The 26848-nt window shown below is 43.5% G+C and overlaps 1 protein-coding gene across 3 annotated transcripts in view; it reads left to right on the top strand.

Moving 5' to 3' along the window:
- CADM3 (cell adhesion molecule 3) overlaps positions 1 to 26848 on the top strand; it is a 603256-nt gene that overhangs the window by 176311 nt on the left and 400097 nt on the right. For all 3 annotated transcript variants that reach the window (XM_069217689.1, XM_069217688.1, XM_069217687.1), the window contains exon 5: positions 6914 to 7084. In XM_069217689.1, the coding sequence (XP_069073790.1) occupies positions 6914 to 7084 (171 nt within the window). The remainder of the gene's footprint in view (positions 1 to 6913; positions 7085 to 26848) is intronic.

Here is a 26848-nt window from a genome sequence, read left to right as displayed (position 1 = left end):
AGGAGATAACTAATTAATAATCGTGTCTTGTGAGTCCAAGACGCAGTGTCATTTTATGGGTGCGCTGATGTCGCTCCTAGTATTTATTATGCTTAAAAAGTGTTTTAAAACATGTGGCAGTAGATGCTTGAACGTTTTAAAAGTGAATTTATATAAAATGTATAAAAAGTCATATGTTTGAGCGACGATTTTAAACAGGAAATTGTACAATATTCCAGTGCGTCATATTTTGTCACATACACAGGAGCAGTGTTAATTCACTTCTCATGTATGGAACACTGGATCTGTAGCAAACAAGTGATGTCTTTTATGTCCTGGATGAAAGAGCTCTCATATGCCAGAACGTGAATCTCCTTTGCGAGGGTGTGCTCCATTATGTCAGTTTATTATGGGAGCTGCTCAGTTAAACTAAGGCTGCTCATTTTGTTATTGGTTGTGTTACAATATAATTCTGCTCGTCTGCATGTCATTGGGGTTATTGAAAAATGCCAGGGCTGCTCATTGTGCTAGTAGAGTTGGGTGAATAGGCCAGGACAATTAGTGTAACTGGGGGCTTTGTGAGGGTGGCGGGGCTGGGTATTATTAGAGAGTTATCTCATGTTTTTGATCCCAGAGGCTTAAGAGGCAGAGGTATTCTAGTTAAGACAGTTGTGATGACAGTTTTCACAGTACCATAATACAGCGCATATTGCTATTCCAACTTGTACATTGCCACATCTAAACCAATATTGGCCTGTATGATCTACATTGTTACAAATTGTATTGGTTTTATACCTTTATATTTTTACTTGTGACTTACGCATTAACATATTCTTAAACACCCATAAAAAAGATACCGTGATCATGGGCCAGGCTTTGTTGACATAAGCCACTAGTCAGTTAATGCCCAGCTAGGCCTAAAAGGTCAAAGATGTCCAAATCAGTGCTGGGTTTTGACTCTGCCTGCCCCCTTATAGCCCATGTAATTTCCTTTCCTTATCCCAAAGTAGAAACAGGAAGAGTAAGGCCTGACTTTGTGGGTTGTACTGCTGTTGATGGTGCTCTTCTTGCTCCACTCCCTAGAAAGGGCATCCTGTGGTTGCTGGCTTCCTCAGGCTCATCACTATCTCACAGCTAATGGACCTCAATGCGTGGTCAAACCACTCGCCCCATCCAAGCAGGGGTGAAGGAAACAGAGATCTAGCTGTGAAAACAGCAGCGGCACTAGACCCTACCTCTACCCTACCTCACCACATAACGCCTGTTACAGCACCCTCTCCTGGTAGTTCTAGTGGCAGACAGCAGAGTTGACATGGTTATGTACCTCATTTCAGGTGGCCACATGTTCCCTACAGTTTGATTGAGGTCACTGTGTAGAATAGTATCAGTTTTCAAAAGCATACTCCATTATTGACAGGGCTGCGCCTACAATGATTTTAAAAAGCTGGTCCCATGTATGTTTCATTTTTGAAGGGCTGACAAAGGTCGTTGACTGCAAAGAATTTAAAAATTAATACATACTTTTCGTTTTTTTCAAGCAAAAAAAAATGTACATTTACAAGAACTTTAACACACACAGCTAGATTACTGTCGATGTCTGTGACATATCTAAAAGGGTGACTGAGAAAGCTGTTAACTTCATGGAGGAGGTTAGTCTCTGACCGCTCATAGTGTGCTGTGAGTGTCTTGTCAAATGACCACAGAAAATTCATGAGTGTTTAGGGGAAGCTAAACAGGAGCGTTCTGCGCTGAAGGAGAGGTTTTTAACCCCTTCGCTCCCAGGCCTTTTACCCTTAGGTGCCAGGCCTTTTTTTATTTTGGCTATTTAGGGCAGTTCACGCTTAGGCCCTCATAACGTTTTGTCCACATAAGTTACCCACGCTAAATTTGCATCCTATTTTCCCAGCGTCCTAGGGATTCTAGAGGTACGCAGAGTTTGTGGGTTCCCCTGAAGGAGACCAAGAAATTAGCCAAAATACAGCGAAAATTTAGTTTAAAAAAAAAAAAAAAAAAAAAGGGCTGCAGAAGAACGCTTTTAGTCTTTTCCCTGATAATGGCATCTACAAAGGATTTGCGGTGCTAAAGTCACCGTCTTCCCAGCTTTCAGGAACAGGAAGACTTGAATCAGAAAACCCAATTTTTCAACACAATTTTGGCATTTTACTGGGACATACCTCATTTTTACTATTTTTTGTGCTTTCAGCCTCCTTCCAGTTAGTGACAGAAATGGGTGTGAAACCAATGCTGGATCCCGGAAAGCTAAACATTTCTGAAAAGTAGACAACATTTTGAATTCAGCAAGGAGTAATTTGTGTAGATCCTACAAGGGTTTCCTACAGAAAATAACAGCTGCGATGAAAAAATATTTAGATTGAGGTGAAAAAAACAGCCAGTTTTCCTCATGTTTTACTCTGTAACTTTTTCCTTTAATGTCAGATTTTTTAAAGCAATATACTGTTATGTCTGCTGGACTGTTCTGGTTGCGGGGAAATATAGGGCTTGTAGGTTCATCAAGAATCCTAGGTACCCAGAGCCAATAAAAGAACTGCACCTTGCAGTGGGTTTTCATTCTATACCGGGTATACAGCAATTCATTTGCTGAAATATAAAGAGTGAAAAATAGGTATCAAGAAAACCTTTGTATTTCCAAAACCGGCACAAGATAAGGTGTTGAGAAGCAGTGGTTATTTGCACATATCTGAATTCCGGGGTGCCTATACTAGCATGTGAATTACACGGCATTTCTCAAAAAGACGTCTTTCTTGCACACTTTCTTACATTTGGAAGGAAAAAATTTAGAGAAAGACAAGGGGCAATAATACTTGTTTTGCTATTCTGTGTTCCCTCAAGTCTCCAGATAAAAATGGTTCCTCACTTGCGTTGGTAGGCCTAATGCTGGTGATAAGAAATGCAACATGTACACATCACATTTTTACATTGAAATCTGATGTGTTTTTTGCAAAGTGCCTAGCTGTAGATTTTGGCCTCTAGCTCAGCCGGCACCTAGGGAAACCTACCAAACCTGCACATTTTTGAAAACTAGACACCTAGGGGAATCCAAGATGGGGTGACTCACCAGGTTCTGTTACCCAGAATCCTTTGCAAACCTCAATCTCGCCAAAAACAATTTTTTCCTCACATTTCTGTGACAGAAAGTTCTGGAATCTGAGAGGAGCCACAAATTTCCTTCCACACAGCGCTCCCCCAAGTCTCCCGATAAAAATGGTATGTCACTTGTGTGGGTAGGCCTAGCACCCGCAACAGGAAATGCCCCAAAACACTACGTGGACACATTACATTTTTCTAAAGAAAACAGAGCTGTTTTTTGCAAAGTGCCTAGCTGTGGATTTTGGCCTCTAGCTCAGCCGGCGTCTAGGGAAACCTACCAAACCTGCACAATTTTTAAAACTAGACACAGAGGGGGAATCGAAGATGGGGTGACTTGTGGTGCTCTCACCAGGTTCTGTTACCCAAAATCCTTGGCAAACCTCAAAATTTGGCTTAAAAACACTTTTTCCTCACATTTAGGAAATGCCCCAAAACACAACGTGGACACTTCAAAATTATCAAATACAAAACTACCTGGGTTTTTTTTGGGGAGGGGGGCACCTGCGTTTTTGGTCTTGGACTCAGCAGTCATCTAGGGAAACCTACCAAACCTAGGCATTTCTGAAAACTAGACACCCGAGGGAGTTCAGGGAGGTGTGACTTGAGTGGATCCCCCAATGTTTTCTTACCCAGACTCCTCAGAAAACGTCAAATTTAGCTAAAATATCAGTTTTCCCACATTTCTGTGTGGGATCACCACACCGGTACAAATTTCCTGCCACCCAACATTCCCCTCAGTCTCCTGGTAAAAATGATACCTCACTTATGTTGGTGGGTCAAGTGCCGGTGACAGGGAAGAGTCAAAAACATGTTGAAATTGAGGGGGAACCAAAGTGGGTCCAAAAGGGAAGTTTGGAAAAAAAACATTTTTTAAGCTGACAAGTGCAGTAGAATTTTTATCGGTATAGATGAGACAACGTTGGGCGATAGGAATTTTGTGGATTCCTACAGATTCCGGAAGGTTCCATCACAAAAATGTGGGACAAATGTTTGATTTCCAGCAAAGTTGAAAGTTTGCCAGGCATTGTGGGTAAGAAAATGATGCTGGGTGCATGTGAAGCACACCACCCGGGAATCAACCAGATGTTTAGTTTTCAGACGTGGTCTTGTCGATTTTTCTACATGGCAGCGTTCAAAAGTAAAAAAAAGTGCAGCCCTCACCGTTCCAAGTGGGATTTTGAGAGTTACCAAGCTCTCCTGACCCAAATGTAAAACCAAAACTCAAAATAATCAAATGTCCTCTTGCTTCCCATGGGGTAAGATGTTTCAGTGTGCGGGGGAGAGCTGAAAGACCATTACCCCCTTTAGTTGGGGTGGGAGAATAAACTGGCCCATGCTGGTTGGTAGCCACCACCCCGCAATTTTTTATTTAAAAAAAATAATTCCCTGGCATCTATTATACTTTCATTACCCCCAAACCCTCCATCCTCCCCCCTCTACCGGGTGTGGATCAGGGGTAATTGCCCAATCTTCCCACTGGTGGGCAAACCAACTCTGGCCCCATTTATTTGGGGTGGAGGTATGGCCGTACCCCTACCCTCTTATTTTGAAAAAGAAAAATCTTCCCTGGTGTCTGGCGGGCTTTCGGTCCCCCCTTGGAGACAGATGGGCCTTCTAAAAATAGGCCGATATGGCCAACAGTAATGTGCCCCCATGGGGAGCGACCCTTGCCCAAGGTGCTACCCCACCAAACAAAACACACACACACACACACCAATCAGGCCGAATTCCTAAATACAATTTGTCCCCCAGGGGAGCGACCCTTGCCTAAGGGGTCACTCCCCATACATAAAAACATAAAGTGAATAAAAAAAATATATATCCCTGGTGTCTAGAGGTTTTTTCCCCCTCTGTGGGAAGATCGGCCTAATTATATTAGGCTGATCTGCCTCCAGAGGTGGCAGAGAAGGCCTAAAAATATTTTGCTCCCCCCCCCCCCCCGGAGCAGCTCTTGCCCAAGGAGCCGCTCCCGTTATGCATAAACATAAAAAAAAATTCCCTGGTGTCTAGTGGTTTCTGCCCCCCCCCCTAGGGGCGGATCGTTCTAATTATATTAGGCTGATCTGCTTCCAGAGGCGGGGGTGCACAAATGGCCTAAAAATAATTGGGCACCCGGGAGGGACCCTTGCCTAAGGGGTCGCTCCCCACACATAAACAAAAATAAAATTAAACTAAACAATAAACTATCCCTGGTATCTGGCAGTTTTCAGCCCCCCCGGGGGGTAGATCTGCCAAATTATAGGAGGCCGATCTGCCCCCAGGGGGGGCAGAAATGGCCTAAAAATTATTTGGCCCCATGGGGAGGGGCCCTTGCCCAAGGGGCTTCTCCCCTTAATAAAATCTACAAAAAGAAAAAAAATCCCTGGTGTCTGGTAGGTGTTTATGCTGCCCCATTGCATCGCGATCGGGCAGCAGAAATGCTACGAGAGACATGAAAGGAGATGTCTTTCCTTTCATGTCTCTCCTGGGCAGAAGAGGAATTCTTCCAGCGCGATCCGAGGTGACCTCTGATGAGGTCAGCAAGCAAATCATGTGCTGACATCATCAGATGTCACTGGGGCGGTTTGGGGGGGGGGCGATTCCTCTTCAAGCCCTTCCTGGGGTGAGGGGTGGGAAGGAGGCCCTCAGAGGGAGCGCCAGCGCTTCCCCCGAGGTCCGGGGTGCAGGATGTAACGGTTACGTCCTGGGCAGACGTGCGGTGCTGCCCATGACGTAACTGTTACGTCCCAGGCACCGCAGGGGCTAAAACACAAGGCCCTACTAGTTTTGTGATCAAAACAGGTGTCAGCAGCAGCTTCCAGAACTGAATTCAACACTAGATGTGACCTTCAGAACTGGACATGGTATGCCCGGAATGGGCCACACCACCAGACACAGTGTGACAGAGTGTATTTTTCAGATAGCAGTAATGCATGTAGTATGTGATAACTTATAAGGCTGCACATGCTCGCTTACTAAAGAACAACCAATACCATACGAATTATCAGGATTCATTTGTGTACTATACCTTTCCTGTACGTCTTGCTACTGAGCACCTACGCTAGATACAGTTTTGCCAACTTTGTCCTTACAGGGGCAATTGTGTCCTCCACTTCTATGCTAGAGGACCACCCATCAAATTTATAGATCCCAGCCAGGTGAGACCACCAGGTCCGAAGTTTAGATTTGCTTAGCCAATATGGCTTAAAGTCCTCCCCACCTCTATATGAAGCAGGTGAGCTACTTTCAAAACTCGATTTAGTAGCCCAGAGTTGTCCATTAAAGCTCCATACAGCACTGCATTTGAGGCCTTCACAACCGGGCAGCAGCCTAGAACTGGACTGCACTCTCCAGATATGGCCTCAGAAAGTGATCACAGTGCACCTTGATGGGGGATTATCAGTGGTGTATTAAAAGTGGTAGAACAACTCGACCTTTCATTTCTGTTGGTGTTAGCCCAATTTTTTTGCAACCAAGTATTCTCCAGCTGTAACATGTCCTGTTGTCTACCCAATTTGAGGTAAGTCAGTGTGACAACTTGCAAGATGCTCAAGTGCTAGACACACTTTGTAAAGGCAAATTAACCATTAATGCACATTTATCACAAGTTAAATAAAAGTTGTATTATTTAATTAAATGAGATTGGACCTTTCAACCAAGTAACAACTTTTCTTAACCAAGATTTCAGGTAAGAGCTCTCGATGGACTGTCGCTCCACACCAGCATTTTTGCTTGATTAGAAAGTTAGCCCCATTTGGACACTGTGAACTTTGTTCTTCAAGAAATTGGGAACATAACACTGTGGTAGGTCTCCGTCTAACCACTGACAATGTTGTATTCTCCACAGGTGTAGTAAATGAGGTGATGGAGGACCCTTATAGAAAGACCTTCACCGTAACAAGTCGTATTGAGTTCCCAGTCACCCAGGAAGATAACGGAGCAGAAATAACATGTACAGTCGGCCATGAGTCGCTTCAGAACTCTTTCATATCATCATCTGTGGAGATAAATGTCTACTGTAAGTATTCAATACGTTTTAGAAAGAGAACTTTATCACCAAAGTCATTGTACTATACATTCTCTAAATGTGATGCATTATAAAAAAATGCATGCCTGAATTTACATTTTATTTTCATAAATATTTATCGAATTACTTTAAACTGAGAGTACAAGTACTTTGAAACCATTGTCAGAGCAAACTTTCTTCTAACCACCACTCACCCCATCCCCGTTGGTGAACAAAAAAGCATTACTATCTATAAATCTTTTTCTGAACTCCCTAGTTTTCATTATGTAACATTCTTTCCTGCTCTGGTATTTAGTATATGAACCTGGAGCTGCTATCTTTAAGCAATATAAAAGCACTACAAATTATTTTCCAAAACCCAGTGCATACCTAGCCCCCACCCCGCCCACTGCTTCTGCCTGGTGGCTGTGTCTTTTGTTTATTTACCATGGCCCACATAATGTCCATCGCCCCAGTGTGATTTCAGACCCCTCTGTATGATTTATTCTGCATGAAGCACTCTTCACATGTAAGATTCTTTAGTATTGGTTCTTTGATAGATACACATACTGGAATTGTTCCCCTTCACCTTTGAATAGCAGTAGCAAAGTAGAGCTTGCTTGAAAGGATTCAAACAACGCCACTTGAGTAGCACACTTACCTCATTGAAAAATGCCAATACGCCAGCCAGTGAGGTAAGAGAGCACTGAACTTTACCTGCCCCTGAGACCTCCGCATCTTTTCCATAGTAAGTACTACAATAACTGTTAGATCTGCTATTCGATGGCCCCTAATCACTGAGGACCTTGAAAAGACTATAAGGAACACTGATATAGCCAAGTCCAAGGGCGCATTTCAGGAGCAATAGTCATTCCAATGCTGTCAGCAAATACAGCAAGCCGCACCTCCCTATAAACTGGCTTTAAAGGCACACAGTGATTTCAACAAAAAGAACCACAACAAACTCTACAAAACCAGTCCTTTCAGAGGCAAAGTTTTGTAGGGAACAAAAGTCCACTGCAGAGGCTTTCATCGAAAGGGATCTTGTACTATATCAGTTCAGTGAAACTTTGTGCAGGCACCCGGATCATAAAACATTGGTCTTGGGAAAGCAAAAGAGCTATACTTAGCAGAGGAGAAGAATAACAATAGGCAAACAGGTATTTTACATGGTGCAACATGGCTGATTCGTGGAGTACGCTCTCTGTCCCCAAATATACCTCCACAAAAGCACACAATAATGATGTGCAATAAAGAAAGTGCTATTATATTAGAAAGAACATTGATGTTACTAGTGTAAGACATGCTTCTAATTTTTCTCCAACCACAGCCAGCTTAGCTGTGGAGAAACAACTAGTAATCAGAGATCTCAAGGTATTTCAAGCAAATCTTAAAATGGATAGTACTATTAGCTTCAAACCTGCAGACAAAGGCAGTAGCATTGTTATATAGGACACAGACTCATACAAACTGAAGGTCATTTACCATCTGAGTAATCCTGCCCATTATGCTAAACTTATTAAAGATCCAACAAGTGAGATGCAAAATGAAATACTCAGACTTAGAAATGGGGCTAAAAAGATGGATTTTCTCAGTAAAATTGAGTTCTTATACCTCAGTGTGTGCAATCCATGCACTGATTTTATAAATCTCAGTAAAGACTTTCATCTACCCACACCAGGATCCTTATTGATTACTCTGGACATAGAATTTCTACATACAAACATAACCTAATTAGAGGGCATCAGTGTCATACATAACATCCTCAACCGTAGACCCAGACCATCTCATATATTATATCATTGCTGGAGCTGGCCCTCACACTCAGTTCTTTAAATTTGACAACAATTTCTATTTATAGAGAAAGGAGACTTCTGTGGGAGCAGTTTTACACACCATTTTGTAATATTGTACTTGGATGACCTGGAACATATTCTGTCAGATCATGTGTAGCTGCAGATACACATGCTGTGCATATCCCGCCATCTAGTGTTGGGCTCGGAGTGTTACAAGTTGTTTTTCTTCGAATAAGTCTTTTCGAGTCACGAGATCGAGGGACTCCTCCCATTTCGGCTCCATTGCGCATGGGCGTCGACTCCATCTTAGATTGTTTTCTTTCCGCCATCGGGTTCGGACGTGTTCCTCTTCACTCCGTGTTTCGGTTCGGAAAGTTAGTTAAATCTCGAAAAATTTGTCGGTATTGTTAATGTTCGGTATCGGGTTAGTTAACGCAGATCGACACCGAATCAAGAAGAGCTCCGGTAGCCTTTCGGGGCTTCGATTCCCCGGCGGGGCCTGATCGGCCCGATCGCGTGCGTCTTCAAGGCTAATGGAACGGACCCCATTCCGCTTCTGCCCTGAATGCCACAACAAGTATCCTTATACAGATCAACATCTGGTCTGTAATTTGTGTTTGTCCCCCGAACACAAAGAGGATACCTGCGGGGCCTGTCTGGCGTTTTGGTCGAAGAAAAAGCTACGGGACCGGAGAGCACGCAGGCTTCAAATGGCATTGGCGCCGTCAGGACAACGTGATGTCGAGGAAGAGGAGACTTTCTCCATCGTTGCCTCGGACGAGCCCGAAACAGAGCAGGCGCCAAAAACTGTGAGTAAACCAGCCCGACCAAAACTCACGCCAAAATCATGAAGGCCCAGGGGACGCCACCGCCGGCAGGCCATGGCTTAACCCGTACAATTGGTGACCAACCATCGGCACCGAAAAAGGGCACACACGTGTCGAAGTCTTCCGACTCCGGTCGAGATCCCGGCACGCAGCATACTCGACACCGAGAACCTGGCTCAGACCAGACTCGACACTGGGAGACCGGCTCCGAGATAAGTCGGCACCGAGATATCGGAACACCGAAACCTAAAAAAGTGGCTTCGGAGCCAAAAAAGACTGTGGAAAAAGTTTTGGTACCGAAACACCCAGCTTCGGAGCCGAAAACAAGCTCCTACTCCGAAGAACAAGGCCTTTCAGAACAGCTACAAGGCCATAGATTTGGACAAGAGCTAGAAGCAGGGGAGCCAGATTATACCCAAAGAAGGCTCCATATTCAAATGGAAACAGGGAAAATAAGAACTCTCCCTCCTATAAGTATGAAAAGAAAACTTGCTTTCAAGGACACAGAGCAACAACCGAAAGCAAAGGTGGTAAAAGAAGTAACTCCACCACGGTTTTCGCCATCACCACACCACTCACCGCAACCATCACCGATTGCGACCCCACCTGTGATGCTATCTCCAACACACACAGGGATGAGCCAGGATGACCCAGATGCATGGGATCTATATGATGCACCAGTATCTGACAATAGTCCAGACTGCTACCCAGCGAGGCCATCACCACCTGAGGATAGTACTGCCTACACGCAAGTGGTGTCCAGAGCAGCGGCTTTTCACAATGTGGCATTGCACGCTGAACCCATTGAGGATGACTTTTTATTTAATACTTTGTCGTCGACACACAGTCAGTACCAAAGTCTCCCAATGTTACCAGGGATGTTGAAACATGCGAAACAAGTATTTCAAGAACCCGTCAAAGGCAGAGCCATCAAACCTAGGGTGGAGGAAAAAGTACAAGCCTCCCCTACAGACCCTGTATACATCACACAACAACTGACACCTGACTCAGTAGTAGTAGGTGCAGCACGTAAAAGGGCTAATTCACACACCTCTGGAGATGCACCAGTCGAGAGTCGAAAGTTTGATGCAGCGGGGAAAAGAGTTGCAGCACAAGCGGCCAATCAATGACGCATTGCCAATTCCCAGGCGTTATTGTCAAGATATGACAGGGCTCACTGGGATGAAATGCAGCACTTTATAGAACATCTGCCCAAAGAGTTCCAAAAGTGTGCACAACAAATTAGTGATGAAACTACTAGGCATGATGTCATCATGCATAGCCATTGTCCCAAACGCAAGATTACACATGCGGCCCTTACAACAGTGCCTAGCAACACAATGGTCACAAGCACAGGGTCAACTTCAAGATCTAGTGTTGATAGACCGCCAAACATACACCTCGCTTCAATGGTGGAATCCTATAAATTTAAACCAAGGGCGGCCTTTCCAAGACCCAGTGCCTCAATACGTGATCACGACAGATGCTTCCATGATAGGGTGGGGAGCACACCTCAACCAACACAGCATCCAGGGACAATGGGACACTCAGCAGAAACAACTTCATATAAATCAGTTGGAACTACTGGCAGTGTTTCTAGCGTTGAAAGCATTTCAACCACTAATAGCCCACAAACACATTCTTGTCAAAACAGACAACATGACAACAACGTATTACCTAAACAAACAGGGAGGGACACACTCAACACAGTTGTGTCTCTTAGCACAAAAAATCTGGCATTGGGCGATTCACAATCACATTCGCCTAATAGCGCAATACATACCAGGAATTCAAAACCAGTTAGCCGACAATCTCAGTCGGGATCACCAACAGATCCACGAATGGGAAATTCATCCCCAGATACTACAAACCTACTTCCAAACCTGGGGAACACCACAAATAGACCTATTTGCAACAAAAGAAAACGCAAAATGCCAAAACTTCGCATCCAGGTACCCACAGCCTCACTCCAAGGGCAATGCGTTATGGATGAGTTGGTCAGGGATATTTGCTTATGCTTTTCCCCCTCTCCCACTCCTTCTGTATCTCGTAAACAAATTGAGTCAAAACAAACTCAAACTAATACTAATAGCACCAACTTGGGCACGACTACTTTGGTACACAACACTACTAGACCTGTCAGTAGTGCCTCATATCAAACTGCCAAACAGACCAGATCTGTTAACTCAACACAAACAACAGATCAGACACCCGAATCCAGCATCGCTCAATCTAGCAATCTGGCTCCTGAAGTCTTAGAATTCGGACATCTAGACCTTACACAAGAATGTATGGAGGTCATCAAACAGGCTAGAAAACCTACTACAAGACATTGCTACGCAAAGAAATGGAAAAGATTTGTTTATTACTGTCATAATAATCAAATTCAACCATTACACGCATCCGCAAAAAACATTGTAAGCTACTTACTACACTTACAAAAGTCTAAATTAGCTTTTTCATCCATTAAAATACATCTCACAGCAATTTCGGCCTATCTGCAAATTACACTTTCAACTTCACTATTCAGAATCCCAGTCATAAAAGCATTTATGGAGTGTCTAAAAAGGATTATTCCACCAAGAACACCACCAGTTCCTTCGTGGAACCTCAATATTGTATTAACACGACTCATGGGTCCACCATTTGAACCAATGCACTCTTGTGAGATACAATACTTAACCTGGAAAGTAGCCTTCCTAATAGCTATTACATCTCTCAGAAGAGTAAGTGAAATACAAGCCTTTACCATACAAGAACCCTTTATACAAATACACAAACATAAAGTAGTTCTACGCACAAATCCAAAATGTTTGCCAAAAGTCATATCACCGTTACACTTAAATCAAACAGTAGAACTCCCAGTGTTCTTTCCAGAACCAGATTCTGTAGCTGAAAGAGCATTACATACATTAGACATAAAAAGAGAACTAATGTATTGCATTGATAGAACCAAACAAATTCGCAAAACAAAACAATTGTTTGTAGCTTTCCAAAAACCTCATGCAGGGAATCCAGCATCCAAACAAGGCATTGCCAGATGGATAGTTAAGTGTATTCAAACCTTCTATATTAAAGCAAAGAGAGAACTGCCTATTACACCAAAGGCACACTCCACTAGAAAGAAAGGCGCCACCATGGCCTTTCTAGGAAATATACCAATGACAGAAATCTGTAAGGCAACCACATGGTCTACGCCTCATACATTCACTAAACATTACTGCGTGGATGTGTTAACAACACAACAAGCCACAGTAGGACAAGCAGTATTAAGAACATTACTTCAACTCCTACAGGCTAAGCCACCGCTTTTGGGGAGATAACTGCTTACTAGTCTATGCACAGCATGTGTATCTGCAGCTACACATGCCATCAAACGGAAAATGTCACTTACCCAGCCTATAGCCGTTATAAGTTGAAAAATAAAACTTGTACATTTGTAAATATATCACTTTTAGTCACATTATGTACATACATACTTACTCCATTGCATGGGCACTATTACTATATGTACTACTCCTACCTCACCCTCTGCGGGGAAAACAATCTAAGATGGAGTCGACGCCCATGCGCAATGGAGCCGAAATGGGAGGAGTCCCTCGATCTCGTGACTCGAAAAGACTTCTTCGAAGAAAAACAACTTGTAACACTCTGAGCCCAACACTAGATGGCGGGATATGCACAGCATGTGAATCTGCAGTGTCTCATGCCACGAACAGATGTACACTGGGTAAGTGACATTTTCCATATATATATATATACACACACACACACACACACATAAGACATCTCCAAGATTTGGGAGGATGACTCTCAGACACTGCTATATTTCATACATGGTTAAACCAAGTCCACAGATTAATTATGCAATCCCATCATCATTTATAAATTCCTTTCCTGGACCTTTCTTTCTGAGTTCAAAACAAGCATCACTGCACCACCCTTTATATGAAGCCACAGAGAGGAACACACGGAGAGGAACACACTCCTGGCACATAGCAGTCACCGTTCACGCTCACCGAGGGGACTCAATTTTTAGGATTAAGGCATAATTGCAAATGCAAAAGTGATTTCTTCAGGAAGGTAGAGATCTTAACCCACAAGGTACTTGAGCGTGGTTATCCCAAACGCTTGATTAGGTGATCTTCTAGGACAGCTTGGTAAATCCCACATGAGACTCTGCTAACTCCACATGCAAAACAGGAATCCAACAGAAGTGTCTGCATAAATACATTCTCTCCAAGTTTGAACTTTATGTCCAAACAAATTAAAAAACACTGGCATATTTTATCAGCTGAGGACCTTGCATTTGATCCACCTATGTTTGCTTACAAGTGGGGAAGGAACTTAAGACAATCTCTTGCCCACAGGCATTTCATCTCTCAGATCAGCTCACACAATTACTGACTGTTCAAGTCTCCCCCCCCCCCATGAAAGAGCAATACAAATGCATACAATGTAATGTGTTCTTTTTGTATTGAGACGAAGGAATTTACATATCAGCATTTAAGTACATCTTTTGAGATTTTTCTTAAATTACAACACTGTCAATGTAATATATGCCATTTTATGCCCTTGTAACCTACTGTATATTGGCCAAAGCACACAAAAAAGTAAGGATTTGCAATTGCCAGCATAGAAGTCACATCAGATTGAAGGTCCTGACTACCTCTGTAGTGTCACATTTTTTAGAGTGTGGACACTTACAGTGGCAGGTGACCAGCACCGTTTTCACCACTGAGAGAGGAGGCAACATCAAATCCCTATTAAATAAGAAAGAATTGCGTTGAATTCTTTGTTTGAGCACTAAATGAACTGGTCTATTGCATGAGAAAGATTGCACATGCCTGATTTAAAATGAATTATCCTCATTCAAAAACTACATGGACTCTCAAATCTTGATGCTCCTGCCTTTTTAGTTTTTGTACTGTCACACATTTTTTCATTGTACTGTCTGGAGTATTTTGGTGCAAGTGTACTTATCCTATTTTATGTTAGGTTTGTCAATGTCTTTGAAATCATTCCAAAATGGCATCCCCTAGCCCTCCCTTTCCTGGGCCTAGTACGTCTTCAGTTTCACCAATTCAGTTCTTGGTCCTTCCTCGGTTTCTATCACCAACATTAACTGGCATGCTGCCCTCTCACTCCCCCTTAAGAACTCTTTGTCCTGAAAGGACACCATACTTCCCTTCAGCCCTACCAGTGCATCTCCATTTGTGGGCTGATTCGAGTACAGTGCAAAGAATTGGTACTGAACCTTGAGACCCAGAACCCATGCGCCAAACGTGCTTCCCATTGGGGACTAACTAGAGCCACCATGGGTATCCAGCATATTTCCAGCTCAGGTCAGTGCCTCTTGTACTCTTGTACTACTGCACACTGTTCCTTGCCAGGATTACCCATTGTGAGGGCGTGAAGCAGCTCCTCTTTCCATTCTTTTCATGTAGGCCATTCTCAGCCACCCTGTCCTTGAAGCTTGTCACCATGGCATCCCTGCTTTGGCAGCTGTATTACTCTTCATAATGTAAGTGTGCTCTCTCGAGTATTGCCTATGCTTCTACTGGCTCACTTTACTTTTCTTACCCTCACTCTGATCACCCTTTCTCGGTTATTGTTTGAGGTCTCTGTTGGATACCCCTAAGTCCTGATGATGATGCTGCCATTTTTATTGGGATTGAAAGTCGTTGACTTTAAAAACACAGACCCTATATGATTGTTGCTAACATTCTGTAACAGACTGTGCAGCTCTTGTGTTTTTTGGTAGACTTGTTGATCATGATTACCATTTGAGTGTACCACCTTAGAAGAGAGCATTGACCATGTTTGTTTTGCTCTAATATTCACTGCACCTCTATGTGTTTTGCAACAGTTTTTCATAAACTCCTTTAAATAAATTACATTTCCCATTTAGCTCTTTGCATCAAATGTATTGTTACTAGGAACCAGTGTGTTCAAAGTTCAAAGTTTATAATTTATGATTTGGAACTCCGAGGTCCACATTAGGACACAACAACATATCAAAAACAACAAGAGCATAAAATTCCAAAAACCATTAAAAATTAGAAATTATTACAAATAAAGGGGGTTATTCCAACTTTGGAGGAAGTGGTAATCCGTCCCAAAAGTGACGGTAAAGTGACGGATATACCACCAGCCGTATTACGAGTCCATTATATCCTATGGAACTCGTAATACGGCTGGTGGTAAATCCGTCACATTTGGGACGGATTACCACCTCCTCCAAAGTTGGAATAACCCCCAAAGTGTTTTAGTATAAGAACTGTATTAGGCTTCGTATCATACATTTAATGAAAAAGGGTTTCTACCATTTTTTTCACAATAGCAGCAAAGAAGGACAGGTAAATAAAACATGTTTTAGATCTTGAACATGAGTTTGACCCCAGGGGCCCCACGACACCCCATACCGCCACCCTGTGCCTGGTGGCCAAAACCGCCAGGAACAGGATGGCGGTATGGGGGTCGGAATCCCCATGGCGGCGCAGCAAGCTGCGCCGCCATGGAGGATTCCCCAGGGCAGCGGAAAACCGGCGGTACAACGCCGGTTTTCCGTTTCTGACCGCGGCTGTACCGCCGCGGTCAGAATGCCCAAGGGAGCACCGCCAGCCTGTTGGCGGTGCTCCCGCGGTCGTTGGCCCTGGCGGATTTTACCGCCAGGGTCAGAATGACCCCCTTTATTCGCTCTATCTTCTGTGAGCCCAAAAACCACAAAAATGTTCTTTTTGCATGGTTTTTCCCCAAAAAGCATAATTCTTGAGATTTCAAGGCATTTATCTTCAGGTAATGCTGATTAACATAACATTTAAGGGCTGCCAGGCAATTATTTAACTCTTTTGGGGTGAGATTAAAGACTTCAATTTCGACAGCATACAATAAACAAATCAAAGAATTCCCTCCAACACTAAGCTCAAAACCATAGCTCTTCGATAAGGCATTAGGCAAATTGTAGATATACAGCGAAAATAATAACAGGGCCAACAGACACTTCTGCTTCAATCAATTTTTTCTAGGAATTTTGCTTGCTAATCCCAGATCGCCACCCATCAGTACTTTACACCATGTAGAAGAATGCAGGGCTATAATCAAATGTAACAGATTAACTAGGATGCCTAAATTAGATAGCTTCTCACACAGGGTCGGACAATCAACCTTGTCAAAGGCTATGGAGAAGTTTATGAAGGCAGCATAAATAGCACCACTCCTGATCATTACATATTTTTTGTTTCTTAACTGCAGCGCCGTGATGTAATGTAGTGCATATGGCATTTCCTGATGCCGGTCTGTTCAAACGGAATGGTCAGATTACTCTCTGCCGAAGACTTGAGGTGCTCTAATAGACTTCTAGTAAAGACCTTGCTGACAGCATCCAATAGTGCAATTTGTCGATAATTTGCAGGAGAAGATCTATCACCTTTCTTATGTAGGGGTATTATAACACTCCCTACCCATGACGAGGGCAGTATGCCTTTTAAATGACAGTGTTCAAATACAGGTTGCAAGAGCTTTGCCCAGAGGGATGGTTCTTGTTTAATCACTGAGATTGGAACCTCATCCGGACCCACTGCGCTGAGGCTCGCTGTGCTCTGATGAATGCCTCAATCTTAGCTGCTGAAGGTGGGGCCATAGCTATCAGCTTCTCTGTTGTAATCGGGCAAGGTATCTGTTTCAGTGGAGGCAATATTAGAATGTTCGGTGGCATGTGTAGCTGCAGATACACATGCTGTGCATTATCCTGCCATCTAGTGTTGGGCTCGGAGTGTTACAAGTTGTTTTTCTTCGAAGAAGTCTTTTTGAGTCACGAGACCGAGGGACTCCTCCCTTTCGGCTCCATTGCGCATGGGCGTCGACTCCATCTTAGATTGTTTTCTTTCCGCTATCGGGTTTGGACGTGTTCCTCTTCGCTCCATATTTCGAATCGGGAAAAGTTAGCTAAATATCAAATTCAACAGTATTGTTCTCGCTCTGTACCTGGTTAGTGTTATCGTATTGGCACCGATCGCAGAAGCGCTCCGGCCGCCCTTTGGGGCTTCCGCTCTTCAGCGGGGCCTGGTCAGCCCGAACGCATCCATCGACGAAGACTAATGGATCGGACCCCCTTCCGCTTCTGTCCGAAGTGCCACTCGAAGTATCCTTATACAGACCAACACCTGGTCTGTAATCTGTGTTTATCACCAGATCACAGAGAGGATACTTTTGAGGCCTGTCGAGCGTTTCGATAAAAAAAGACCCTTCGAGATCGACGAGTGAGAAGACTACAAATGGCGTTGACACCGAGAGAACAACTCGACGCCGAGGAGGAGGAAAGAATTTCCATCCAGGGGACGGACTCTGACGACTCTGAAAGTGAGCGAACCAAGACGATGCAGAAAACAGTGAGTAAAACTGCCCCGTCCAAAACTCACACAAAGATCGTTAAGGCCAAGGGGACACCACTGCCAGCAGGCCATGGCTTAACCCATCGAAAAGAAGGTGACCAAACATTGGCTCCGAAAAAGGCCAGAGATTTGCCAAAGACTTCCGACTCCAGTTAAGATTCCGGCACTGAACGATCTCGACACCGAGAGTTCGACTCACCCAAGGTGAGAAAAATAACGTCGGAACCGAAAAAGACTTTATCGGAAACATCGGTACCGAAAAAAGCGGCTTCGGAGCCGAAAAGGAGCTCTTACACAGAAGAGCAAGGACTTTCCAGCCACATGCATGAAAAACACAGATTTGAGCAGGAAATAAGTATGGTTGAGCCAGACCATACGCAAAGGAGGTTGCATATCCAGAAAGAGACTGGAAAAATACAAACTCTTCCTCCAATTAAAACAAAAAGAAAACTGCCATTTCAAGAGTCAGAAATGCAGCCAAAGGCGAAGGTGGCCAGAGAAAAAACACCACCACCAAGTTTTTCTCCACAACCTTCCCCACTACACTCACCACAGTTGTCTCCTGTGGGAACACCTCCTATGCAGTCACCTACGCATACAGGGATGACGCAGGATGATCCTGATGCATGGGACTTGTATGATGCACCAGTATCAGACAACAGTCCGGACTGTTACCCAACAAAGCCGTCACCTCCAGAGGACAGTACTGCATATAGGCAGGTACTATCAAGGGCAGCTACGTTCCACAATGTAGCAATGCACTCTGAGCCAATAGAGAATCATTTCCTGTTCAACACCTTGGCATCCACCCACACTTCCTACCAGATTCTGCCAATGCTCCCGGGCATGCTCACACATGCAAACAGGTATTCCAGGAGCCAGTTAAAGGAAGGGCTATCACGCCTAGGGTGGAGAAAAAATACAAGCCTCCCCCAACGGATCCTGTATTTATAACACAGCAACTTACACCAGACTCGGTGGTTGTAGGAGCAGCAAGAAAGAGGGCAAACTCTCAATCGTCAGGAGATGCTCCACTGCCTGACAAAGAGAGTAGGAAGTTTGACGCAGCGGGCAAACGAGTGGCAGCACAGGCAGCCAAATCAAAGGCAGATCGCAAACTCACAAGCCCTACTTGCTCACTACGACAGGGCACACTGGGACGAGATGCAACACATTATACAACACTTGCCCAAAGAACACCAGAAACGTGCCCAGCAGTATCCAACAACCAAATAAGGTCCGCATTAGACTCGGCAGACACAGCAGCACGAACGGTCAACACTGCGGTAACCATTCGCAGGCATGCATGGTTACGAAGCTCTGGATTCAAGCCAGAAATCCAACAAGCAGTGTTGAACATGCCTTTTAACCAGGAACAATTGTTTGGGCCGGAAGTGGACACAGCAATTGAAAAATTAAAGAAGTACACAGCCAAAGCCATGGGCGTGCTCTACTCCCCACAGGGCAGAGGCACATTTAGAAAGCCACAATTTAGAGGGGGGTTTCGAATGCAAACACCAGAGCCTTCTACCTCGCAAACCAGACCCACCTATCAGGCACAATACCAGAGGGGAGGGTTTCGTGGCTCATAAAGAGGTGGACAATTCCCAAGAGGAAGGGGAAAGTTCCAGACACCTAAAACAAGACAAACCAAACAGTGACTTCAATGTCCCAAAACTCCAACACTTAACAACAGTGGGGGGGAGACTTACCGCATACTATCAAAACTGGACACACATTACTACGGACGCATGGGTCCTAGCCATTATCCAACATGGTTATTGCATAGAATTCACAAATTTCCCGCCAGATGTGCCCCCAAGGGCACACAATATGTCCAAACAACACTTAGACCTATTACAAATAGAGGTACAAGCATTATTACAAAAACAATCAATAGAGTTAGTACCCAACCATCAGAAAGGAACAGGCGTCTACTCACTATATTTCCTAATTCCAAAGACGGACAAAACGTTAAGACCTATATTAGACCTCAGAACACTGAATCTCTTCATCAAGTCGGATCACTTCCACATGGTAACACTTCAAGACGTGGTTCCCTTACTAAAAAAGGAGGACTACATGTCAACATTAGATATCAAGGATGCCTACTTTAACATACCCATCCATCCTTCTCACAGAAAATACTTAAGGTTTGTAATACACGGCGTACACTATCAATTCAAAGTGTTACAGTTCGGGATAACAACAGCCCCAAGGGTATTCACAAAATGCCTTGCAGTAGTAGCCGCTCACATAAGGAGACAGCACATGCACGTATTCCCATACTTAGACGACTGGCTAATAAAAACCAACACTCAACAACAGTGTCTTCTTCACACGCAATACGTTATAGAAACTCTACACAAACTAGGGTTTTCTATAAATTACTAGAAATCACATCTGCAGCCATCCCAAATACAACAATACTTGGGAGCAACACTCAACACACAAAAAGCGATTGCCACTCTAAGTCTACAAAGGGTCCAAGCGTTCCAAAATATAACATCAAGCATACAGCCAAACCAACACTACCCAGGAAGGTTTGTAATGAAACTTCTAGGCATGATGTCTTCATGCATAGCCATTGTCCCAAACGCGAGATTACAAATGCGGCCATTACAACAGTGCCTAGCAACACACTGGACATAAGCACAGGGTCAACTCCAAGATCTAGTGTTGATAGACCGCCAGACACACTTCTCGCTTCAATGGTGGAACCCTATAAATTTAAACCAAGGGTGGCCATTCAAGGACCCAGTGCCTCAAGATGTGATCACAACAGATGCTTCCATGATGGGGTGGGGAGCACACCTCAACAAGCACAGCATACAGGGACAATGGAACAATCAACAAAAACAACTTCGCATAAATCATTTGGAACTGCTAGCAGTGTTTCTAGCATTAAAAGCATTTCAACCACTAGTAGCCCACAAACACATTCTTGTCAAAACCGACAACATGACAACAATGTATTATCTCAACAAACAAGGAAGGACACACTTGTCACAACTGTGTCTCTTAGCACAACAAATTTGGCATTGGGCAATTCACAATCACATTCGCCTGATAGCACAATACATCCCAGGCATTCAGAACCAGTTAGCCGACAATCTCAGTCGAGATCACCAGCAAACTCACGAATGGGAAATTCACCCCCAGGTCCTACAGGATCACTTCCTACGTTGGGGAACACCAAAAATAGACCTATTCGCAAGAAAAGAAAATGCAAAATGCCAAAACTTCACGTCCAGGTACCCACACCCTCAATCCAAGGGCAGTGTGTTATGGATCAGTTGGTCAGGGATATTTGCTTACGCTTTTCCCCCTCTCCCACTCATTCCTTATCTGGTCAACAAACTAAGTCAAAACAAACTCAAACTAATACTCATAGCACTAACCTGGGCTTGCCAACCGTGGTACACAACACTGTTGGACTTATCAGTAGTACCCCACATCAAATTACCAAACAGACCAGATCTGTTAACACAACACAAACAACAGATCAGACACCCGAATCCAGCATCGCTCAATCTAGCAATCTGGATCCTTAAGTCTTAGAATTTGGACATTTAAACCTTACACAAGAATGTATGGAGGTCATTAAACAAGCTAGAAAACCTACGACAAGACATTGTTATGCAAACAAATGGAAATGATTTATTTACTACTGCCACACTAATCAGATTCAACCACTACATGCTTCCACAAAGGACATTGTAAGCTACTTATTACACTTACAAAAGTCCAATCTAGCATTCTCTTCCATTAAAATACATCTCACTGCAATATCTGCCTATCTGCAGATTACACATACAACATCTCTTTTTAGAATCCCAGTCATAAAAGCATTTATGGAGGGACTAAAAAGAATCATACCCCCAAGGACACCACCAGTACCTTCGTGGAACCTTAATATTGTATTAACACGACTCATGGGACCACCATTCGAACCCATGCACTCTTGTGAGATGCAATACTTAACTTGGAAAGTAGCCTTTCTAATAGCTATCACATCACTTAGAAGAGTAAGTGAGATACAAGCATTTACTATTCAAAAACCCTTTATACAAATACATAAACATAAAGTGGTTCTCCGTATAAACCCCAAATTCCTACCAAAGGTCATATCACCATTCCACCTAAACCAAACAGTGGAACTCCCTGTCTTCTTTCCACAACCAGACTCAGTAGCCGAAAGAGCCTTGGGACCCCTTCCCCTTTGTGACTGGACCCAAAATTATTTTTTCAGGGCAGACAGTGGTCCAAGGGACCACTACCTGCCCTGAAAAAATCCGAAACTAAAGGTTTCGTTTTTTTTTTTAGACATTAGACATTAGACATTAGACATTAGACATTAGACATTAGACATTAAGAGAGCACTAATGTATTACATTGACAGAACAAAACAATTTTGTAAAACAAAACAATTGTTCGTAGCCTTCCAAAAACCTCATGCAGGTAATCCTATATCCAAACAAAGCATCGCCAGATGGATAGTTAAATGTATTCAAACTTGCTATATCAAAGCAAAAAGAGATCTACCTATTACTCCAAGAGCACATTCCAATAGGAAAAAAGGTGGCACAATGGCTTTTCTGGGGAATATACCTATGACAGAAATTTGTAAGGCAGCCACCTGTTCTACGCCTCATACATTCACTAAGCATTACTGTGTAGATGTGTTAGCAACGCAACAAGTCACAGTAGGACAGGCTGTATTAAGAACATTATTTCAGACAACTTCAACTCCTACAGGCTAAGCCACCGCATTTTGCGGAGATTACTGCTTATTAGTCTATGCACAGCATGTATATCTGCAGCTACACATGCCACCGAACAGAAAATGTCACTTACCCAGCGTACATCTGTTTGTGGCATGAGACACTGCAGATTCACATGCGCCCTCCCACCTCCCCGGGAGCCTGTAGCAGTTATTAGTTGAATGAAAATTGTAAATTTGTAAATAATTATTATTTTAAAACACATTATGTACATACATACCTACTCCATTGCATGGGCACATCTAGTATAGTCACAACTCCTACCTCACCCTCTGCGGGGAAAACAATCTAAGATGGAGTCGACGCCCATGCGCAATGGAGCCGAAAGGGAGGACTCCCTCTGTCTCGTGACTTGAAAAGACTTCTTCGAAGAAAAATAGCTTGTAACACTCCGAGCCCAACACTAGATGGCAGGATAATGCACAGCATGTGAATCTGCAGCGTCTCATGCCACGAACATATGTACACTGGGTAAGTGACATTTTCCTTTCAGCATATGAGGAAAGAATTAAGGGCCAGATGTAGCAAACTGTTTGCGACTCGCAAACGGCGAAAATCGCCATTTGCGACTCGCAAATGCGTGTTTGCTATGCTGAAATGCATTTTGCGAGTCGGAACCGACTCGCAAAATGTATTTCTGAGTCGCAAATAGGAAGGGGTGTTCCCTTCCTATTTGCGAGTCGCAGTGGTATGCAATCGGTCGCAAATAGAGTCGCAGTTACCATCCACTTGAAGTGGATGGTAACCCACTCGCAAACGGGAAGGGGTCCCCATGGGACCCCTTCCCCTTTGTGACTGGACCCAAAATTATTTTTTCAGGGCAGACAGTGGTCCAAGGGACCACTACCTGCCCTGAAAAAATCCGAAACTAAAGGTTTCGTTTTTTTTTTTTCCAAGTGCAGCTCGTTTTCCTTTAAGGAAAACGGGCTACACTAGCAAAAAAAAAACTGCTTTATTTAAAAGCAGTCACGGACATGGAGGTCTGCTGTTCCCAGCAGGCCTCCATCCCCGTGAGTGCCCAGAGTCGCTATGGGGGCGCAAATTGCGACCCACCTCATTAATACTAATGAGGTGGGTCTTTGCGACCCCATAGCGACTCGCAGAAGGTGTCGCAATTTGCTAGTTTCCTACATCTGGCCCTTAACCTCTTTACGTCACCTCAGCAGTGGGAGGTGAAAAGGAGATCTTACTGGTACCCCAGCAACAATCGCCCATATTTTTGAGGTTTTTTTTTAAATGGCAGCTTTTCTCAGATCAATCCACCTCCTCTAGACAATCTCCTTTCTTAAGCCTGCCTTCAGCCGGTATCTTCTTCTCTGTAATAAAGATATAATTCTACCCCTTTCTTTTGAAAATGTAAGAATCTGTAGCTTAGTAAACCTAATAATTTCCTTATTCATGAGTAGCACCGAGGGACACACTTTATTATAGGGAGGCCTAGAGCTAAGTGGGTGATTACCCTTAACTATATGGCCCATAAACCCCGAAAAACAATTAGGGATGCCCTGTTCGAATCATCTAGAAACAAAATGGCCCTCTCTAGACATTTTATTAAGTGAGTTATTTTTGAAGGGCTCCAACAAGTTCTCCCAGTGTTTTTATTAAAATTGGTTTCTAGGCCATCGAAATTCCAGGCTTCTACAGCAGGCAGGCTTGCATATAAAGAAAGGACAAGGATCCTATGATTGGTAAATGAGGAATCAGGGACTGTCAAATCCTCAACATATTGCGCTATAATGTAAGAAATAACAAAGTAATCTATGATAAAGCCTCCCATCAGGGATTTATGTGTAAATTATGCTGGCAAACCCACAATGAATCTCCCTTTTAAAATCATATAACCATTTTTCCTCAGACAATTTAGAGGAATATACACTCTTTTATCCATTCTAAAATTTCTTCTCTGCATCACAGAATAAATTGATAGAGTGATTAGACACTTTACAATTTAGGTCACCCACTATCAAAACTTCACATTCTCCTTCATTCATCTCGATTAATGAGATGTAATTAAACACTTCAGATAACATTTTATCATAACAATTATATATGCTTTTACCACTAGCAGAGAGACTCTTCTACCACTCTATGCATAGAGATTAACCTTCAATACCTGGAATATATTAGCAGGGGCTATATAGTTTTCATATTCCCATTTTAGCTCATTACTCAGAATTCCCCCTTTTGCATTGCCTTTCTTAGAGGGTGACGTATTGCAACATAAAACAGTATAACCCGCACACAAAAAATCAACTGTACACCAGGTTAAATCAACATTTAAACTAATTAAGAACTTAAGCGTGAGTCTTTTCTGGATTCACATGCTGTGCATTATTCCACCATCTAGTGGTTTGGGCCAGATTTTCTACTATTCCTCTTCCCCAAAATGTTTTGGTCCATCTTCTTTCTCTACCTTTGTTTGTGGGTGTCGACGGAACCACCATTTGGTGTCTTGTTGTGACGTTGTCGCACTTCCCCCAGATGTCTCCACCCCAGTTCGCCATCTTCAGATTCTTTTTTTCCACTGTTGGGTCCAGATGTCTTTTTGGAGATGTCTTCAGTTTAACAAGGAACTTCAAAGAATTGTGAGGAAATCGTGAAGAAAGTCGGCAGAGTAGGAGAAATTTGAAAGAAAAACCCCATCGCAGAGCAGATGAAGTGAGTCCGAAGAGTTTTTTTTTTTTTTTCCGCTGACTGATTTCTGAGAATGTCTGAAAGGGGGGACTCCCCACTTGGCGTGATTAAAAGACTCATTTTCAATTCTGTAAAAATTGCCACCATAAGTACGGCCAAAAGGATAAACACCCTGTGTGCAATCTTTGCTTTCCCATCGACCACCAGATTGAGGACTGTCTTGCCTGCTCAGTGTTTGCTCCGAAAACGCAGAGGGTGAGACATAAACAGAGAATGGCACACCATAAACTTCAGGGGAAAAAATGGCTACCATTTTTGAGAGATCTTGGCCTTTCCAGCAACTACAACGAAAATATTACAGAGGGCACTGATGGTGAGACTTCAGAAGGCAATTAGAACATTGTGAAGAGAGGAGAGGAGGCGCCGAAGAAGAGTCGCAAGGAGGTAAGAGAGCCTCAGGGCTCTAGTAAATCTCTCAAGTCAAAGAAATCAGGCTCACAAAATCAGAAGGGGGCCTCTGCATCGAAACATTCGACGTCTGCAGACAGAACCTACAAGAGAGACTCCCACAGAGCCTTTGAAGGGGAGTCAGGGGAGTTAAGGGCTTAAAGCATGAGTCAGCGAAAGAAGGGAAGGCAAAAGATGTAGCATTCCCATTCAAGGCTGTTGACGCACATACGAACCATTGAAGCGCACAGCCAGAGAGATGTGCGAAATAGGCTTTGACATCGACATCAAAAAGAAATTACATCAAAACATGCCCAAAGACCGGGCATCCAAAATGTAGCATAAAAGTGAGAGGCCTGAGGCTGAAATGGCTGCACTCATCCAAAAAAAGGAGTTTGACAAAAGTCTTAAAGCTTTCAAAATACCTCAGAAAACTTAGACGTCAAAAGATCTCCCCAAGCATTAGGTGTAGGAAATGTGCCCCCTCACACACCTGTGCCTCAAGAAGAGTAGGAGCACATATATTATGAGGAAGAGGAAGACAAAGGTTCTTTTCAGCCTTCAAAAGAAGGAGAGTACAGGGCGAATCAATAGAAAGACCTGGAAGAGGATTCCCCTGAAGAGGAGGTTGAATCCTATCCATAAAAACCATCCCCACCAGATGGCATAGGAATGTACAATCTAGTAGTAATAAATGTGGTGGACAAACTCAGTGTCCAATTAGAGGAAGACAAACCACAATCTTGCTTCCTCCTAGAAACACTACTACCTACACAAACAAAGAATCAATATCTGCCCATGCTTCCTAGTTTATTGGACCAGGGCAGAGAAGTATTTAAGGAGCTAGCGACGTGTAGAGTGGTAACTCCAAGATCTGAGAAGAAATATAAGTTCT

Source organism: Pleurodeles waltl, chromosome 12 (assembly GCF_031143425.1).
Source record: "Pleurodeles waltl isolate 20211129_DDA chromosome 12, aPleWal1.hap1.20221129, whole genome shotgun sequence".
In the NCBI taxonomy this organism is placed as follows: domain Eukaryota; kingdom Metazoa; phylum Chordata; class Amphibia; order Caudata; family Salamandridae; genus Pleurodeles; species Pleurodeles waltl.
The sequence above is the reverse complement of the archived record's forward strand: the minus strand, read 5'-3'. Positions and strand labels throughout refer to the sequence as shown.